The 20,810-nt window shown below is 51.3% G+C and overlaps 4 protein-coding genes across 4 annotated transcripts; 3 read left to right on the top strand and 1 right to left on the bottom strand.

Annotated features, from left to right (window-relative positions):
• Window positions 1-9,970: 9,970 nt before the first annotated feature.
• On the bottom strand, window positions 9,971-14,000 carry CGCS363_v014642 (Vegetative incompatibility protein HET-E-1; the record flags this gene model as incomplete). The annotated part of the gene is made up of 6 exons (XM_036646491.1): window positions 9,971-9,979; window positions 10,030-10,236; window positions 10,289-12,041; window positions 12,100-12,495; window positions 12,563-13,935; window positions 13,989-14,000. 6 exons carry the CDS (start codon window positions 13,998-14,000, stop codon window positions 9,971-9,973), a joined length of 3,750 nt encoding a protein of 1,249 aa, XP_036488123.1.
• A 1,545-nt stretch (window positions 14,001-15,545) lies between these two features.
• On the top strand, window positions 15,546-17,534 carry rglC-0 (putative rhamnogalacturonate lyase C; the record flags this gene model as incomplete). Its single annotated transcript, XM_036646490.1, has 1 exon — window positions 15,546-17,534. The coding sequence occupies one exon, from the start codon at window positions 15,546-15,548 to the stop codon at window positions 17,532-17,534; it is 1,989 nt and encodes a 662-aa protein (XP_036488919.1).
• Window positions 17,535-18,108: 574 nt separating this feature from the next.
• CGCS363_v014640 (uncharacterized protein) lies at window positions 18,109-19,182 on the top strand (the record flags this gene model as incomplete). Its single annotated transcript, XM_036646489.1, has 1 exon — window positions 18,109-19,182. The coding sequence occupies one exon, from the start codon at window positions 18,109-18,111 to the stop codon at window positions 19,180-19,182; it is 1,074 nt and encodes a 357-aa protein (XP_036488718.1).
• A 498-nt stretch (window positions 19,183-19,680) lies between these two features.
• Window positions 19,681-20,769, top strand: CGCS363_v014639 (uncharacterized protein; the record flags this gene model as incomplete). The annotated part of the gene is made up of 1 exon (XM_036646488.1): window positions 19,681-20,769. One exon carries the CDS (start codon window positions 19,681-19,683, stop codon window positions 20,767-20,769), a length of 1,089 nt encoding a protein of 362 aa, XP_036487996.1.
• Between the last annotated feature and the right edge of the window lie 41 nt (window positions 20,770-20,810).

The raw sequence follows: 20,810 nt of genomic DNA, 5'->3' as shown, positions 1-20,810 counted from the left end.
ATATATTTTGCAACTAGCATACATGATCGAGATCTCGTTCTCCGGCCGATGTGCGTGTTAGAAAGATCAAACAAAGGCGCCGTGTGCCTGGGGTTCATGATGTAGGAACACTGCAAGGGAAACGGGGTGGGTTCTGGGTAGCCATGCAAATTTCATCGTAGTACCAAAAGATTGCGTGATCTTAAGTCTCACAACATCGGTCACTCGAGTGGTCTTCGTTCCCTCTCTAAAAACCTCAAACCCAGGAATCCCTGAGTGGAATTGCTAAACAACAGTCAGCTAGTCAATTCGCAAGAAATGGGTACAGTACGACAAACCCCATTGACAAACGTCATGAAATCGAGGTCAGTATCGTTGCGGATAGCGTCGGCAAGCTCTGGAGGGAGAATGACCATTTCGCCCACATCCGCGATGATGCGGAAGGGTGTGGTGTTGCCAACCTGTTTGGGGCATCTGATGTTAGAGTTTCCTCGAAATACAGCGGCTTTTTCACTACTTGCCTTACCGAAGCCATCTGTGATCAGTCTTGTTGCGTCAGTTACAAACTGCCTCCTAGCTTTTGAGTTGATGAGGTCAAATATGGAAGTTGAGACAGTGACGTCCGGGAATCTTTGAGAGTTTGGATCTATTCAGAATGAGAGGAGAAGCGCAGAGAATAATCAAGAACAGCAGGTATGGCTGGCTTTTAAACAGCGCCTCAATATCTTCCGCTTTTTCAGCAGGATAGTTCGCAGCCAACGAGGCCTCTGAACTATTCGTGACACACATTTCGCGAATGGGAATGATGGCGGTTCGGACAAGTGTATTTCCTTGGTGGTCCTGGTTCGTGGTTCGTCACAACGGCCACAACGTTCGTCTTTAAATATCTCCTTCTCAAAGCGAATCCGAATTTTCTTCATAATTGATCCACAAGGATCTGATTCATCGCAACCTGAATCTAGAGGTCTAGAGTCTCACAAGAACTCCCATCCGTATATCTATGCCGCGCAGAAATGGACTGAAACATCATTCGGGCGTTCTGTCAAGCCCGATACGAAGACGCGCCGGGTTGTGAGTACCGTTTCCAGCCCCGGTGTATCCACTTTTCGGTCAGCTCTATCGTCCGCACTGACTTGATGGATGTATGGCATTTTGACGATTACTGATCCTGCCGTCAACCTCGATGTAGAAGGTCGATGCGACGATGTGGACCAATGAACTAATATGATAGGTGCGCTCCAAAAGATGATTACGACTGATGCAAGTTACTATCTACTATGGTAGATGGCCACGGTCCAAGAGTGGAAGAAGTCTCAACTGGAGATACCTAACCTGGATCATCTTATCCAACATTACCCACCTCGTGAAAACGATGTATTCTCCGAGAGGTAGCCGATCATCTGCTGATAATAACATGCCATCTGATGCCATCGAATAGCACGGAGACTTTGGCATTTCGCCCAAGCTATCATCAGGCAAATCCTGTTTACCGTCTACGGAGTTGAGTGTCGAAGCGGGAATGGGATCTTGGGACAAGTCATAGTGTGTTCCTATATTGGTCATGTGTCTTCGCGTCCATTGCACCGAATGTCATGTCGAGCCCTTGGGCGTGTTCAATTGAACCTAACAGTGATTCTATCCATACTACCAGGGTTTAGTGGCGAATTTTCGGCGATGCGGCTAATAGTATATTTCTTGACGATCTCATGAGCCAGGCATTGAAATTTTGATCACCTGGTGTCCGGCCTGAGAGGCCACTTGTGATACTCGATCGGATACTACAGAGGGCTCCTCACACTGGGCTGCATTGCGTTTCAAATGGCATGATTCTTTCATTAGGAGCTTAAACCTATGAATCCACTTGGTGTTATTGACAAACCCAGCCAATGCCTGGCTAAGCCTATAGTTGTGGATGCAGTAGGATGATCACAGAAGCATGCAGATTAATTCACACTTAGCATTGATCTTTCTCGCAACGTCAACATGATCGGGAATATTATTAAAGAAACTCGCATCTTCGGTTGGTCTTACTTCAAACGGCAGTTTAAATCACTATATTTAAGTGAAAAGGTGTTTTGTGCTGCGAAAAGTTCAATTCATGAGAAATCCTAGTCTTTGACCTGATACTGGCTTTCAAGTGCACACAGCCCACAGCAGCCAACATCCCTCCATGGATCCTCATCCTTTGTAGCATAAGGCGATTGGAGTCATCGCCAGCGGAGGATAATCAACGCCTAAGCCACTTTCACTTCCATGATCCCTCATCTATCCTCTACTCACATTACAGGCTGCAATTCCGACGACACAGTTAAGAATCCAGTATCATCGTCAATAACTAGTATTGAACGATCTGTCAAACTCTTCGATGGCTGCTTTTGCATGACTTTTATGGTTGCGTATTCCGCCAAGCATGGTCATTCTAGCCATAACCCCCATGTCTGAGTGGGAGAATGCCTCCCACCGATTCTGCCTGCCTGAAGACGACGACCCCTCTCTACGACCTGTATTGTTGCTAGAGGAAGTAGCCAGTGAGGGTGGTTGACTTATGTAGTAAGACCACCGTTCTTCTGTACTGTGAATGCTGCGGGCTCGTAGTGTTCCTAAAGGGGACTGAGAGCTGTGAGACCCGCCGACGACTGAACTATGTTTGGCTGCAACGTCGTCGCCCGAAACTGTAGATGCATCGCTTGACCAATTTATAAAATGGATAGCAATGTTGCGCAGATGAAGAGCTATGTGTTGTTCTAGCACTTCGTTTTCACTACTTCCCGTGGGTGTTGTGCTTTCATACCGCATCATACTCGCCGAGCATGCTGATGATGGAAAAGGACATTCGTTCTCATCCTGCACGTCCAGTGATTTACACTGGATGGCTACGTCGGTGAGTTGTATCCAATCACCAATAGAAGGCTGTCCCTGGAAGTGATCTTCCGAAAGATGCATGACGAGAGATCTTTCGGATGAGAACTTTTTCTTCGGCGAACAATAAGGGCACATCCACCTTTGACGATGTATGCGCGAAGGCCAGTTCCAATTGTGTCCTCGCATATGAGATACCCATTCGACGACTGTAGAGAATGTCGGCGACGCGGAGGATGCTCCACATTCCTCGGAAATACAGACATACGGCTGCAGGTCATTATCCACGTGTTCCCTGTATTTTGAAGTTAGCTAAGTATAGATTTAGCGTGAACAACAGGGAGTCATGAAAGTTGAGATCATGGTGCCTACCTCCAGAGGGCTTCACTGCTTCTTACAGAACTCGGCAAAGGCATATGGCAATAGTCGCAGCGGCCATTTTTGAGTTTGTCTAATTTGACTCACTCATCAGCAAGGAAATCATCATCATTCTTCTCATTAGCAATTTTATTCCCAGACGACGGTACAGGAGAGGCTGCTAGGTTATCACAGTCCCCATGTTGGCGTCATACGCGTCGATGCGGAAGGATGCCTCACCTGCCGTGTCCCGCCAATTTTTTGCCACCGGCGGGAGACTCTCATATTGATGGTGGGGCCCCAAACCGACTTGGCTCGAGCTGTCCCCAGAACGTTGATGGTTGTACTCTAATATTTCTCGACGATGAATTATACTTCGCGCCAGTTGTAGTTGGAGTGATCTTTGTGTTTTTGGGAAAAGGCTGGAAACCCGTTGAAGTGTATGCTGACTGAAGGCACTACGCCTTTGATGTGTGATGAAACTTTGTGTCGTCTGTATCACAGGCGATTCGGAACTCTTTCGGATAATCTTTGCGACGCGATGGAGATGTGTAACCGCTCCAATGATCCCATGTACTGCGGAGTCGCCTTCTGACTGTCCTTCTACCAAGAAACGCTGTGGATCAGTAACATGATGTGCGATTGCTGGAGTTGATTAGTTAGCAGGGTCTTTTTCGCATGTTTTTGGGTGTCATCACCGTACCGTACTTCAAATTCTTCTCCAGGACCCTTAACATCAAGACAATCAAGTCCTTGGTGTCTGGTCTGTTGGCAAGCTGTCTGTCGAGGCGATGCTCGTTGTCTTCCAGAACCTTTGAGAAACTCATCCAAGAAGAATACTGATCAAAACATCCCGTGATCCGGCTTCTGTATAGCCTCGGGCCCTCAAGATAATCCTTGAAAAGGGTATCGCACGTCTTGGCAATTTTAGCGATGGCCACCGTCATCGAGAAGAAGCCTTTGACAGCAGTATGAACTGTTGTCCACAGCTCATATCATGCAGACCAAATGTTCTCGAGGATTGTGGTTTCGGAAATGGAGATTTGGTGAGATTACAGCTAGGCAGCCTAGGGGTATGGTCGCCTTGTCAATGCCAAGCCTGAGTGAGTCAGGCGACCACTCACCCTGGCCATGGGAGAAGCGAGCCAATGTTATGTTATCGTTAATGACCAGCCTGCGTCTTTGTTCACAGAGGTAACTTCAGGTATTCGCTTCAAGCACGAGTACCACAAAGATACGTCGGCACTATCATTTTCTGTGCGAACACGATTTTGGAAGCGAAGCCTAATGACGGGCAGTGACCCCGCACGTCTGATTTCTCGCATGACTGGGAGTTGAGGTCCTCACTAAAGTCAACCACCACATCAATGCCAATGACCCGCCGGGTCGCCACCATTGGTACGGCGGCGCGCCACGGATATTGTTCAAAGAAAAACGCCATGCTGACACCTGTGTATTAACGATGTCGCAGCCGATATTTCAAAGGAATACTAGCATTCTTCGAAGGGTTACGGAACTATCGTGGGGTCAACTCAACACCTGGACACAGGCCCACCTATCCAACAATCCAGACGATCTTGACAGCCTAGATGAGTGGAACGATCAACTCTTCAGTGCGTTTGAGGCGGGTTATATGCTGCAAAATGGAGGTCTGGAAAGAGCAAACGAAGCCGCCTGTGGTGTTCTAGGAGAGGTCGAGAGTGACGTTGAGACTCAAAACCATCATTTAGCACGCGTCCGCGAATGCACAGCTAAGCGTCTCGGTTGTTTGGAGTCGCGGGTAAGCAGATCTCATAGTTGAATTCTTGATTTGGGTTTGTCAACTGAATACTCATCACAGCTACGGCAACTTTCCATACAAGAGATTCCCCAGAATCTGCAACTGGGCGGGGCATCCGGAGACGCTACTGGTGATCCCCAGTACTCTCATATTTCTCGGCACCTTCAGGCTGTAAATGACGTTGGCCAACTCACACCCCAACTGGAAGTTGCTCTTCAACCCGTGATTTCAACTTTGAGAAAGGAAGTGAGCAATACCGTGGACCTCAACAATGCATTAGACGAGATCCAAATGCCGTCAATACCACTACTGCCTCGTCAACGGGAAAGGTCCGCCTCTATCACGAGCCAAAGTCAACAATATTTGGGACTTTCGAATCTATCATCTCTATTTGGTCACTTCAGCTATGGCTTTTGCGACCAGGAGGAACACCCGGCGCTGTTAAATCTGCGCGGCGTTGAAGAGGGTCAATCGGAATTCCGAATGCTTCTGAGCTGCGGCTGCCCATTTCAGGATCGTGCACCATTGCATGGTTTCCATCCGACTGTTTGCACTTTTAAGAGGTGAGGCCTTTCGAATCTCTCTGTGCAGTGTTTTAATATAGTACTGACGAAGATTTGGACACGATTCAGCGATGAGCCAAATAATGATACAGCCATGTCCATTAACGTTTGTGTCGAAAAAAAGAAGTCAGAGTTGTATGAGACTCCACTTCGTCTACACTTCAGTCAATCTAGCATTTGGAGCAGCAATGATCTGGATACAATTATGAAGGATCTGGTGCCTAGGACTGCTATGGAACATCTTCCATTGGAGAAACTCCTCCTCAGACAAATGCCTTCCGCAGGCAACGAGGGACGGGAGTTCAATGTTAGGAAGTTTCGTCTCACGAAACGACTAGCATCTTCTTTGCATGAGATATGCTTGGAACCTTGGACGCAAAATATCTGGACTGTCAGCAACGTTCACATTCTCTTCGAACATGGAGCCAATCCATGGCTGCAACTGGATGAACCTCATATATTATCTCACTTTGCATCAGATTACGAAACCAGCAAAACGACAAGCCTAGAATGGTTTTTGGTCGGCAGAGAAACGGACCTGTCATCATTTCTGCTGTCATTTGCCCAACTTCTTATTGATATCGAGAAAGGAGGGGGCCCGATTTCGTCTCGGTCACAACAAACCAGTCTTATCGAGTGGAGTAAGTCTCTAACCGATGTAGCAAGAGACTACATCTCCGGCGAACTCACCAAATCCTTCGGCCTAGCGGTTCTGGGATGTGTGCGTTACTGTTTAGCTTACCGGGCAAACTTGAATTCTGGGGATGATCAAAGACTCTCGACGCGGAAAGCTATCAAAGATCACATCGCTAAACACCTCACTGATCAACTAGACTTGTGGGACACAGCTCCCAACACGAGAAGCCCACTCGTGCAGCCTGAAGGAAGCACTGGTTATAATCTAGAGCGTAACTACGAAGCACAGGCTTTGGAATCGGGTTCAGAAGAAGCCCACACTACCTATACCCTTTTCTCTGATGAGGATGGAAGGTGGCCTGAATGGTGTGTTGACGAAACGTTTTTGTTCATTTCGCAGTATTGATTAAGAGCGTAATAGGGACAACAAAATATCCAAACCAGAAACATTCACGCAACACATGCGACAGTATATCAACGAGTTCATCATCAGAGGATCGAAGAATATTCTGGACAATTCACGTCAGAATGTCCGCATTGCTGTGCTGGATACTGGGTTTTCCTATGATCCCCAGGATTCAGTGTTGAGGGGCGGGAGATCAAGAATAAAAGATAAGAAAGATTTCACAGAGCAAGAGGGGCTCGCTATTGACCGGAATGGCCACGGGACACAGGTAACCCGATTACTACTAAGATTCGCTCCAGAAGCAGACATCTATGTGCTTAAGATTTCCGACTCCAAAATCTTTGACTCGCTCAATATCTCACAGCTCGCAGAGGTAACCATTGGTATTCACCCGTTAAGGCCACTCGAATAAATGCTAACTGTAAGTAAACCAGGCACTACGATGGGCTGGCGACAATGCTGACGTGATAAATTTATCTTTCGGCCTTGGTAAACTGAGCCCAATGGCCACTGAAGCAACGAATCTTCACGAGGAGATGCAACGCCTGGTCATGATGGGTAAGCTGATTTTTGCAGCTGCTTCAAATACAGGAGGGAATGGGTATCGATCCTGGCCAAGCTCCGAAAAGGGCGTATTTTGCATACACGCAGCGAACGAGCAGGCACAAGTCAATCACACGATGAATCCTTTCCCGCTGGGTTCCCCCAACGGAGTCGAGATGGACAACTTCGCAACACTAGGGGATAAAGTCAAGTCGCAGTGGAAAGACAAGGCCACATGCATCTCAGGAACGTCATTTGCAACACCCGTTGCCGCTGCAATTGCCGCAAATGTGCTTGAATTCGCCAGGACACATCTTGACTCAAAGCATGCCGATGCATTCATGAGGTATGGGGTCATGAGGAAGCTGTTCCGTCGTTATATGACCGATAATGGTGATGTTCAAGGCGTATATCATTATTTGAAGCCATGGCGAAGAGGGCTATGGGAACCGGGTGCTAGCGAAGATCATGTTGCGGGAGCTCTAAGAGGCATCGTAATTTACGAATGACATTAGGTTACTCAACACTATGCTATATGAATTCTCTCTTTTGGACGACTACTTCATTCAATCCGGTCATATGTCCGAGCTTGTGTCTTCGCAAAAGTTGCATTGTTATTTGCAGCAGAATATAACGACGACTTAGTGCACGGGTCTTAACAAAGGTTTCTGTTTTCTAGTGGTACCACTCGAAAGGACAATTTACAGCTTGACTCTATGCCACAGATATGTTTGCCCTCGTAAAAGATACGTCATCAGCTGCCGACGATTCCTACCCGAACCGTTCTGATAAAGTACCGTGCATGGCACGAGGCTCTCCACCGATGCAGTTGAACGTGTGTGGCTCTTATTGGCATTTATCACTGTGTAGCTTCCGGCCAAGAATCTCACTAGCGTGCGCCTGCATATACCGCCAACATACAAAAGGGGGGCGTGAGCCCGTCCCGTTTGATGACTCTTCCCATTCAACAAGAACCCTCGGATTGGACATTGTTGACTATTTAACCATTCAAGTCACTATTTCCGCGTCAAGTGAATGTCGAATATGATGGCATCTGTTGCCGGGAGAATCAACACGTATCATGTGGTTCCAAGGTTCGACATCGCAGCTCATGGGGGACCACTCTTCCTCGGCGCGATATTCGAAGACCTCGACTTCGTCTACCCCAGTTTCAATCGTCTTCCGGTACATCGTCCTTCAATTCCCGAAGACCTTCTCTATACTCCAGTTTCACAACAGGGTTTCCAGGAGACCATAGGAAAAATCCGAAGTGGACAATTTGAGGCATGGTTGAAAGCTTTCAGCAGTTTTGTTGGGGGCTCGGCAACCATGTCTGGAGGTAATCACTCTGGGAACACCGTCTCTTGTGACCAGGTGATCACGACTTACTTCGATCCTGACAAGGACTTCCTCTCGAAAGCGCTTGCGATTGAACCGATTCAAGAGTTTCTCGAATCTTCGAGCGCCTGGACTGCGGAACTCTATATGGTCACTGGATTGAAGGTCGCTAGGAATCTCCACTACAACGCAGCGCAATCATCCGAAGGTCAGGCTTCTGCTCAAGCCACAATTTCCGATCCCAATAGCGATGTAACTGCGGGATCCTCCGCAGGTTTTAGTGGAGAGAACAGCCATGAATTAGAGTTCAGTGTCCTAGATGAGATAGTGGTTGGGTACAGGGTGAACAAGTACCGATGTAGTCGGCGTCTTTTCCATTCTTTGAAGGGACGAAAGATCAAGGATGACGGGTTGTTACAAGGGGAGATGATGGGCAGTGGCGACACTTCCAAAGAGCAGATTGAGATCGACTTCCAGGAGGTGGAAGCTTCTTAGCAGTCTTGGTGTTGGTCGATTTAGGAGATTCCCGCCTGCTCGCGGACGGGCACTCTGCTCCGAAGGGATACGTTTCAAAACGAAGTTCAAGTTTGCGAAGCAAGTAACAATGTTATTTTACACACTACTCTATGACTTCATCAGAGTACCTAAACATGTTGTTCGGTGTGTAAAAGCCTGATCCTCTGGAGATGATTGGAAGTCATTCTTCGCGGCTCGCCTCAGTTGCTCATCACCCGTTTTCAAAGTTGCTCCACTACTGCCAGGGCTGGGACAAACACATCTGAGCCGAACATAAGAAAACGATTCTAAGAACTATTGTCGCTGCTGGCGTTCCTGATCAAAGACCGACGTCTTCGCCATGGCAAGTCTGTATCAGAGCCGCTCTCTTCGTCTGTGGGATAGTCGTCATCGGAGTCTCGACCAAAACCGCTTCTCTGTTTTCGCTTCTGAATGGTCGGACATTCGCATCTCCGTGGCGCCTTCTCTATGGCGGCGTCCGCACCATGTCGCAGAAGTAGATCCCGCACCTCCCCTCGAGCCCATGTCAGCGCGGTTCCGACGCTAATGCGTCCTTCCCAACTCTCTGTGTCTAAGTCTGACTCGGCATCCGAAGAATCTGGCGTGTGATCCAACTCACGGCGCCTCCGCTCGCGTTTAGTTGGCAATCTACCGTGTACATGATGCACGATAGGCAAATTCACATCCGCCCCGTGTGCCAGCAAGGTCTTCACGACATCGATATGCCCACGCTCTGCCGCTATCGCTAGAGAGTTAAGCGGTGCGTAACAGGCGTCATGACAAAAACGGTTCCACGCGACGAAAGCGACGCAAGTACACTCTCCTGGCGGGAGATTGTCAAGCTGTGCATTCGGATCGGCTCCTGAGGTAAGAAGCGCTTCGGTGATGGGTTCATTGCCGTTCCGTGCTGCTATCAACAAGGGCCTGCAGCCCCCCTTGCTTGCAAGGTTTGGGTCGGCGCCGTGCTGCAGTAAAAGTTTCACAAAATCCAGTTTACCTTGGCTAACGGCGATGAACAATGGGGTGATGCCTTCCTGACTTGTTGCATTTACGGCGGTACCATTCTGCAGCATGTATTCTGCCAATGCCGCACGACTCTCGTCGGCTGTCTGGTTCTTGTTGATGATGACCTTAAGAAGTGAATCGAGTGCATGATGAGGTTTCGGCAGGAATTCTCCGCCAAAGAGGGTGTCAAATGGGACCATCTCTGCTTTCTTGCTATCGTTTGACGGCGGAGCTCGTTTGATTTCATATTCAGACTGTGCAAGGTCAGCGCCATCTTTATGATCATATATGCGAGGAATATCTCACATCTGAACTCGCTTCGGCATTCTCTCTCGCGCGATGTCTCGCCCAGTGATCCATTTGATGCTTGGCCAAGAACTCCATGGCTGATCGGTGCGTGACTGGGTAATCTGGGTTTGTTGCTGCACCAAACGCACACCCTTCAGCCTGTCCGCCACTGGAGAGCGCCAGCTTACTGTCACCATCCCAAGTGTAGCGGTCATTGCCGCCAACAACCAGATGGAGCGGCGTGATGCCTGATTTATTAACTCTCCATCGGTTCCATTTGGTTCGCTTACGCGTGGGAACCTGGAACTTGACATTCGCTCCGTATGCCAGCAGGATTGCGGTGGTCACGTACGCTTTGGTCCACAATGCGACCAGAACAGGATTCCAGACCAGGTCCTCCAAGTCCGAAGACACGCTCCCGCCGTTTATACTTAATTGGCTTTTCATAGGAACTCCGTGCTTGTCGGGATTCGCTCCTCCTTCCAACAGTGCCCAGCATAGCTCAGCGTTCCCAAGTCTTGCCGCTACCACGAGTGGCATAACTTCCTTGGCTAGCTCCCGTACCATGACGTGTCGCTCAGAGAGGGGGCCGAAGGTGGCTAATGCATGGAAAGCTTTGTTGTAAGAGTTGGTACCGGGGTAAAGGTAAGAAAGCTGTTTGTTGGTAACGCGTCGTGCCCAGTAACTGAGCACCGTTCTTCCGGATGAGTCGGCCGCAAGACTCTCCGATCCTGCTTGCAGAAGATAATTCAAGGTGGAGGTTGCACGGCCATTAAACCCAGACAGGAAATAGTGCATGAGCGCAGTTCGGCCGTTACCATCTCGCTTGTCAGGCTCTGCACCTTCGTCCAAGAGGGTCCTGGTCGCTGTCGGGGATTCTCTTACAGCAAGCATCAGGGGCGTCTTCCCGTCCCCGCACAGTACGTCGATTGCTGATGTGTCGGTTGGAGATGATCGTGCTAGGGACTTTACTGATGTTGAAATCCGAGATTTTCGATGGCGCGGTTGACGCTTTGGGTTCTCTCTCAGTGCCTCATTGAGCTGCTTGAAGGCTTTGTCGGGATGAAGCAGCCAATGCAACGCAGTGTAACCATTGGAAGAGCATACGGTAGGGTCTGCTCCCAAATCTAAAAGGATTCGTATCAAGTCGTGCTCCCAAAGGGTGGCTGCAATCTGCAGGGCGGTCTTGCCGTCATTCCACAATTTACAGTCAACATCTGCTCCGGCCTGGATGAGCCTGATGCACAAACAGGGGACCAAGAACCCCCCTGCTTCCCATAGCTCCTGCGCAAAGACTGCGGCCTTTTCTGAAGACTCTATCCAGTCCGCCAGCGCACCAAACAGGTCGGTGCTTTTCGGTGATGTGTTCTGACCCGCCACATATATCGTCGGGGTAGAAGGGGGCCAGGGTTTTGACCAATTTTTTTGACGGTCCTCTCTCAAATCCTTCCCAGTCCGGGAGCACCATCCGCTCCATCTATATCGGCGGTATAAGATGTGTTCTGGTACGTCGCGCAGCCAATTCAGATCCTTCATGGAAGCCAAAGTCGTGCGAAAAGCGTTGGGTGAAATATCTGTGATACATGTCCAGATCATTGTTGGAATCGGAACATCTGCTGAGAGCATTGATCCTCGCTCCGTATCGCCTTCCTCCAATGCCCGGACTGCTTGATTCGCACTTATCATTTCATATTCCCCGAAAGCCATGTGGAACGCATCGACAAGTTCGTAACCGCCTTCAGCCTCCCAATAAGGACCTTCGGTTTGCGGTCTATCGATATGGGTTAGTGGTGTTTGAGTCTAATATCGTATTCCTTGGTTCTACCTACTTTGGCACCGGGTTTGCATCTTTGAACAGAGCATGGACCTTACTACCCATTGGAAAAAGATTCTGCAGACAGCTTTCTCTCAGAAAGAGTCCATACTGGACGCTGTGCCGACGTTTCTTCTCGTCTGGTGCCCAGACACTGGAGATGACTGCTTTGGGATGAACAGTGCTAGTGTTGATGTACTCATTGAGGGGAAGGAACCAAGCCCAAAATTTGGGCTTGCCAATATCCAGAATTGCGCAATATTTATCGTCCAGCAGAGTCTTTGAAGCGCTGTCACCGCTGAGGATGATGTGTTCATGCCAGTTGAACGCTGCGTACATGAAGAATGGGCGTGGCGAAACGAAATCTTGTATGTCCTGAAACATATCGTTTCCGGCGTTAAGGCTGTCGAATCTGGAACATAGAGACGATTAGTTGAGGTGTCCTACGTTCAGCCTTCGGTCAAAGACTAGAAACTCACATTTCAAGTATTCGTTGGCGGGATATGTCCATGTTCAGGATGTCAAGACAGACATTGGCGCAGACCAGGTTGGCATCTTCCTTCGAAATACAGCCTTTCCACGAAGCTACTTCGTTCGCGTCAAGGCTGCCTGGACTCTGCGCCAATCGATCGAAGGGCGGAGCCATAGCCATGTCATCTGTGGCCATCAAGAACTCCCTCGCTGTCTGATGAAACAAGTAGACCGAGTTCTTGCCGAAGGTTATGAACAGACCACATCGAGCCCGTACCATGCTCTTGAACTCCTCGTCGTCGGCTGTTAGATCGAGCTCGTCATACGACTTCGCCAGACCAAGGTTGCCGCATGACCTCTGTGTGAGAGCATAAATGACTTTGAACTCTGGGATCTTGATTGTTCTTCGCGCTACGAGGATAACGCAGAGAAGCCTCCAAGCGTGTTCCTTGTCTGGGCTGTGGTTCAACATGTTGTTGAACTGGTCCCCAAGTTGTTGGGGGACACCGGCGAGAATTTTGTCAATGACCTCTTCTGTCGCCTCTCGGTTCATTCTCACATCTGAGCGCAGCATCTCAAACGCCATTCGAATGGCCAAGAAGGACCTTGTCCGCACGTTCGTCCTCATAAGCCTTTCCAAAAGCAAAGCTTCAGTGTTTCCGTCGAGATGCTTCTCCTTTGCTATTTCCTTGACTTTCAGTCGAATGACACTGCGAATGTCAGACTGAACCGTGGCATTCTCGCCTACTAGATGACTGGTCCTTGGAGACCTCAATAGTTCGGTGAACAGATGGGTTTCTTCTTCCCACGGACGAGAAGATACGACCACCTTTAATCGAGAAGGTGTTTGAAGAGAAGTGCCAAACACACTTGATAAGTCGGTCAAAAATCGCTTGCGGCCTTCTCCAGCGCACTCATCGAATGCATCAAAAATGCAATAGACGTCGCGTTTCGCTTCAGCAGCCATTCTTGTGATGATCTGCCACATGACCTTGGTCTGTTGATTCATTGCGTCCCCGTGCTCTTTCTGTGGCGCCCGAGCATGTTGCACGAGTGTGTGATCCTGCGACAGCAACTGATAAACCACGGTGCTGAGGGCATCATCGTAGTCGCGGAGGCTGTCATCGTCATCCTTGAAGAAGAAGTACGACACTAGTGGAGGCTCATCGGTCGCTTGAAGAGTATCAATGAGCGTTCGCATGATGGTCGATTTTCCACCTCCTGCCTCTGCGGTGACGAGCAGCAGGTGCGACTCTTTGGAACGTTGAAAGGCTTGATACACCGGATGGTGGAAGAACCACTGGCCAGTGCCTTCTGCACAGGCATCGTTTCTGTCTTTCTGAAGAATGTAGTTGATTTCGGTGTCGAAGGCTTTCAAATACTTTGAATCTTCAGCTGGATTGCTTCGGGCTCTAGCTCGTGAAGCTGTCGTACGTTGAGAGCCATGGGAGGCACCGGCCTCTGTATTTGCGGTCGGTTCAGACATTGCAGGACCAGCTCTTATGAGGCCAATCAGTGAAAATTAATGTACCTAGGAAAGTATCTCAAAGTCTTAGGTATATAGATTGTCAGGTTCAAAGGTTTCAAGCATGTCCGCATGAACGTCGTTGACGCGGACGAGGACGAAGGCAACTAAATTGCTGCCTGCACTTCCCCACATGTAAGCAGCCCAGCTCTTGGATGGCGAAAACCATCGGACGAAGGATGGCCCGGATGGTACTTTTGCAACATGAGACTGAATATTTCATCGCTTGCCACCCCGCAGTCAGATCATTATTAGTGTGGGATCTCCGATGACATATGGTACCAGTAAGGTAGCGAATGGAATGCGGCAGCGACAGCCAGCGCATGCCCACTTCTGCACCACAACCAGTCAACACTATCAGCCTCGTTCTTCCTTTCAAGTCAACTGATTAGCCTCCACTTCTCAGTCAATCAACAAAAGAACAAGACACGTGGAAGACTGCTAGGTGTTTCTTATCCACCCTAAGTGACAACTGAAGACGACAAACCTTTTGGAGCGTCAATTTAGGCAGTATCGCATAAAAAGGTACTAGCCGATCGTTCGCTAAGCTCTATCTGCTTTGACACTTTACCCTTCAAGTTTCAGAGAGCCTCAGCTTCGATCAAAAGAGTGTCTTCTCTGGGGCTTCTGCTGTAAGGGTGATACAAGATTTCTTGTTGCTTTGTGAAAGTCGGCTGCAATCTGCCATTTGTCCTTGCTTTCCAAATGTCCGCCACGCTTCGATTAGTCACAGTCTCTTTCGGGCTCTAGGGAAAGGGCGTTTGCTTAGAAACATGCGGACATCACTTCTTTATCTCGGGAAATTTTGGTGAGGCTGTAACCGCTCTAGGGGGGGGTGGTTACAGAGGCAATTGACGTGGGATTGCTTTGGCATCTTGAAGATAGATGGAGTAATTGGTTGTGAGCTTCGAATGTTTGTAGAGGATTGAATTGGCCACTGCTTATCTTTAAAACACTCATCAACAAAGGCTGAGCCTTTCGGCCGGAGATCAAGGCGGCGCACTTTCCTCCTTGGTGAAACCTAGCTGACGATCGCAACGCCAGAGTTGCCAAGGCTCTTAGTTGACAGAAACCTTTACGACAGGTCGCTTAATTGACAACATTCGCTTTTGGCAGCTTTTTTCTCGGCACCTACGGCTGCTAGCGCAATGCCGACTACAGTGGGCAGATGGCAGCGTCGGATTGGTGCCCTCATGGAGATTGCTTCTTAAAAAGCTTGGCGCTCGGTCTTGCATCTGCCCGAAATTATTCCATGTCGCTTTACGGGGTAGTTCATGACGGGGGCATCAGGTTGCAGACACGGACACCTTGCATTATCTAAAAATGATCTCATGAAAACGAACCCTACAATTCATGGATTCTTCTCCACGAGTATATAAGTCGTCACTGATTTATAGTGAAGTCGCGGGTTGGTGTAACAGTAGGCGGAGTCGTTCAACTCATCCCACAGGTCTGCCGACGCCAACATGAGGGGTTCCCGAACTCTCATCCTCGCCGCTGCGAGCCACGCGGCGGCTCGTCTCACGACCGGAGAGAACTCAACCCACCTAACCCTTGCAAACGACCGCCTCTCCGTTGTCCTCACGAAATCCAGCGGGCACATCACCGACCTCACCCTCGACGGCCAAGACCTCCTGGGTCCTCTGAATGGCAACCGCGGCAAGGGTCCCTACCTCGACTGCTCATGCACGCCCTCAGGTTTCTGGACGCCAGGCGGAACGGCCTCGCTGCAGCTCATCAATGGCACCGACTCAACAGGGAGCCCGTTCGGCGGGCTCATCATGTCCGACAAGTTCGCCGCTACAAATCAGACACTGTCGCAGTACTTCTTCCTCCGCGGCGAAGAGACTGGGTTGCATGCCTTCTCGCGCCTGACGTACTTTAACGAAAGCAAGCCGCTCCTCCGTGATCTGGGCGAGCTGCGCACGCTGTTTAGACCTAACACGCCGCTTTGGACGCATTTCTCCACCAGCGAGGGCAACTTCGGGCCGCTACCAAAGGATGCTACATTCTCCCAGGCCGTGACGGTGCAAGATGCCACGACATATGTCGGCGGTGTGCCCGATGACCCATATACCGAGCAATACTCGGACTACTTCACCAAGTACACACTATCAGAGTCCTGGCGCAACCACGACGTCCACGGACAATTCAGCGACGGCTCTACCAGTGCTGATGGGAGCACGTTCGGCGCGTGGCTGGTTCACAACACGATGGAGACATACTATGGAGGCCCGCTTCACTCGGACTTGGTTGTTGACGGAATTGTGTACAATTACATGGTGTCGGGTCACCACGGCGCGCCGATGCCGAACATCACTCACGGGTTCGATCGTACCTGGGGGCCGCAGTTTTATTATTTCAACAAAGGCGCCCCGGAGACGACAGTGGCCGAGTTGAGAGCTGATGCGGTTCAGTTTGCGGACGCAGAGTGGAACGAGGCGTTTTACGACAGTATTGCGGAGTATGTTCCTAACTTCACTCCGTCGACGCAGCGGACTGTGTTTGAGGGCACTGTACAGCTTCCAGAGGGTGCGAAGCGACCAATTATTGTGTTGTCGGAGAATAAGCAGGACTTCCAGCTCAATGTTTTCAACACAAAGTCTCTTCAATACTGGGCTGAGATCGACGAGAGCGGAAATTTCAGAGTACCCCGCCTTGCTGAAGGAACCTACAGAGTCACCGTCTACGCGGACGGTGTGTTTGGATGGTACATCCAAGACGACGTCGAAATAACCAAAGACACTGCGACGACCAAGCCTACATTCGAATGGAAAGAGGAGAGTGCGGGCGAGGAAGTCTGGCGAATCGGCGTCCCCGACAAGTCTTCGGGAGAATACCTCCACGGATACGCCCCGGACACCTCCAAGCCTCTTCAACCAGAACAATACCGCATTTACTGGGGCAAGTATGATTACGAGAAAGATTTCCCCGAGGGCGTCAACTTCCAAGTTGGCCAGAGCGACGAGGCACAGGACCTGAATTACATCCACTGGGCATTCTTCCCCGCCAAAGGTAACCACCTCCGGGAGGAGAACTACTACGACAACGTGAACAACTGGACCATCACCTTTGACCTCACCAAAGACAAGCTCGACGCCGCCAAAACGGCAACTTTCACCGTGCAGATTGCCGGGACCAAGACGGCGAACGGGAATGCCAAGTGGACTGTGTCGGGCCATCCGTACAGCAACCTGCCGTGGACGGTGAACTTCAACGACCTGTATGAGTCAACGTGGGTCATCCCGTACTGGCGCAGCGGATCGTGTGGCGTGAGGAGTGCTGTCGCGTGCCAGAATATTGAGAATAAGTTCACTTTCTCTACGGAGGCGCTGAAAGAGGGGCGGAACGAGTTGACGTTGAGTCTGCCGTTCAATGCAAGCAGTGTAGAGACTGCGCTTCTGCCGGATGCGTTGTATGTTCAGTATGATGCGCTGAGGCTGGAGCTTGCTTAGACTTTAGCAGCCAGGATGTGAATGTTGAAAAGAAACCGTCGTGGGATCTCACGAATCGAATGATTTACTTCTACGTTATTGCTGAATTGTTTGCTTGCTTGCTTTTTATGGCCTGTTAAGTGAAGGCTAAATGCGGACACTTGTATCTGATGGGAGAAGTGTTCTTCCAAGGAGCATCTCATCGGGAGCTTAGACAGCAGGCCCGGGACACGAGCCAATCACCAGCTAGCGGTGAGGCTGATCGTCCGACTCCCGCCCCGGCATTTCTAGCGTTGCAGTCGGCACGGCAGTCGGGACGCACGCCGGTTGGCACGGTTGTTGCAACCCCTGACGCCGGAGGTAGAGGAGCGTTGAAGATGCTCCGAACGGGATGGGAGATGAAGCTGTGATGATGACCGTGAGGAAGTCACAAGGTCCTCGAGGACGACATATCCCCCGGGCCTTCGACCGAAGCTCTTTTCGTCCCTGCCCTCGCTGAGCATAAGATGGCCATCATCAATCGAATTGTCATGTTGATCCCTAGAGTAACAGATCCATCAAGACCTTACACGAAACCAACTGACCAAACCTCACAATGAATCCCTTCGCCATCTTTCTCACCCTCACAGCCATCTTCACCTCCACCCATGCCAAACCCACCATCCCCTCCACCCCCAGCCTCCCCACCCCTCGCTCCTCACCAGTCTACGAAGCCTACCTCTTCGTCTACTTCGTCCGCAACTCCATAGGCGGCGAAAACATCTTCCTCGCCGCCTCCTCCCCCGGCGACATCCTCACCTACACCCCCCTCAACGCCTCCTCCCCAATCCTCACCTCCTCCAAAGGCACCCTCGGCCTCCGCGACCCGTTCATCACCCGCGCCCCCACCGGCGACAAATTCTTCCTCCTGGCAACGGACCTCTCCATCGGGCGCGGCATGTCCTTCACCGACGCCCAGCGCGTGGGGAGCAGGCACATCGAGGTCTGGGAGTCGCCTGACCTGGTGCACTGGTCGGAGCAGCGGCATGTGCTGGTCGCGCCGCCCGAGGCAGGCAACGCGTGGGCGCCGGAGGCGTATTTTGACAAGGGGTCGGGGATGTGGTTCGTCTTCTGGGCGTCGAGCCTTTATGATGAGGATGATGTGGAGCATACGGGGAAGTCATATAATCGCATCCTCTACGCGACGACGAGCGACTTTGTGGAATTCAGCGAGGCGCGGATGTGGCAGGACGCCGGCGGTTCGCGGTATGATTCTACCGTTGTCGAGGTGGACGGGGTGTACCACCGCTTCACCAAGGACGACTCCGGCAACGCGACAGGGTGCCGGGACATAATCCACGAGAAGTCGAGTAATCTCTCCGCAGGCCTGGGAGGATGGGACGTCGTCGCGAGCTGTATTTCCACCACTGCGGGTGTGGGCGAGATCGAGGGCCCGGCGGTGGTGAAATCGAACCCGGGCGATGTGAATGGGGAGAAGTACTTTTTGTTCGTGGATGAGTTTACGGGGCGGAGGTATATCCCGCTTGTAACGGATGATATTGCGGATCCGGACTGGAAGCTGGCGGGGGAGGGATGGGTGATGCCCCCGAGTGCGAGGCATGGCGGGGTGATGCCGATTACGGCGGCGGAGCGGGAGGCGCTTTTGGAGGCGTATCCGCCTGGAGAGTGATGGTTTTGCTGCTTTGGCGCTTGGTCGTGTTGGTGTGAAATAAATTGTCGAACTTTCCTTCCTTGGTATTGTAATCCGTAGCTGTGTAACAAAAAACACTTTTTCTCTCCAAAATTTGCCTGCAGAGCCAATGTTCGGAGGCGCAGTCCATGAAATCGTCCTGATGGAGTCGAAGAAAATCAGGATTGACGACGTTGAAAGAATGTCAAGATGCTGTTCAACACAACAAAGACTTTCTTCACCGACGAGGCCAACAACACCACCAGAACACCCGCATACCCATCCAAACACAGGTTCTTTGTCCGCCAACCCAGTCTTCCACCTCGACCCGCAAGACCCTGAACAATGATATTCACCGCACAGGAGGAGGGCGATATATCTGCGCCGAAAACCTCCCCATTCCCTTGGCCTCATCACTTCATCCAGTCACCCTCCGCAATTCAACCCATCTCAAATCATCCCATCTCTTCAAATCCCCAAATCAGCCAACCCGCCGCCATGTGCTACAAAGTCCACACGCACACCCTCTCCTGCGACGTCCGGCCCATCATATCATCCACCAAAACACACTACGTCAACCCCTACGAGACACCGGCTTCCTGCGCCTGCCCGCTCCCGCGCTCCTCCTCCTCGCATGCCGGCCGCTGCCCCTCGCACGGCTGCTGCAGCCTCTCAAGCACCCTCCACCGCTGCCGCAGGTCGTGCCGCCGGCCGACGCATTATCACCGCTACGTCTGCGACCACCCGCCCCCTTCATCCTCTTCCTCATCGCGCCGTCATTCCTACAGCTACTCCCGCCCACCAACGCCCATCCCATCGCACAACCCCTGGCGCCGGCTGCCCACCTTCGACCGCGACGCGGACTTCCAGACCGCCGAGTCGGGGGACTTCAAATTCGCCATGTCGGAGCTGCTCGACATCGGCCGGATCCTCCTGCACGCGGAGGCGGAGCTCGAGAAGGGCCGGCAGCGGATCGAGAGGGAGCGGCGGCGGCACGCGGCGTCGCATGGCGGGGCGTGCGGGAAGGTGCTGGATGCGTGGGAGTGCGGGTGGACGCGGCGGATCGCGCTGATGGGCGCCGAGGCGGATGATTTGAAGCTGAGCACGGAGATTTTGGCGGATTGCTGGGTGAAGTATGTGGGTTTGCTGCGGAAGTATGAGAGGATGGGGCAGAGGAGGGTTAGTGGGATCCTCGAGGAGCCGGCGGCGACGGAGGAGAGAACGAGTAAGAGGCCGAGTGATCGGGGTAGTGAGCAGACGACGCGGTATCGAAGTGAGGATCGTCCAAGGACTCAGGGGCGTCACCGGAGTGAGGTGAGGTTTGCGAGCGGGGAATATCGTCATGGTGAGGATCGGATCCAAGTTGAGGAAGAGAGGCCTCGAAGGCATAGTCGGCGGGGAAGCTGGGGTGGCGAGGACCGTAGTCGCGATCGAGCGTGGGATCGTGAGAAGGAAAGCCGGCATGTCGCCCGTGACAATGTCGTGGATGATCGACGATCCCGTCCAAAGACATACGTCGTGGGAGATCGCCGAACCTACCGGGGGCCATCGAGAGATGAGCGACCGCGAAGCTGGTGGAGGCTGTGAGTTGAGTGGATGAAGTGAAACTCTCAGTCATAGCCGAGCGC

Source organism: Colletotrichum siamense, assembly GCF_013390195.1.
Source record: "Colletotrichum siamense strain Cg363 chromosome Unknown KSG_Cg363_contig10, whole genome shotgun sequence".
Lineage (NCBI taxonomy): Eukaryota > Fungi > Ascomycota > Sordariomycetes > Glomerellales > Glomerellaceae > Colletotrichum > Colletotrichum siamense.
This window is presented reverse-complemented; position numbering and strand designations above follow the sequence as displayed.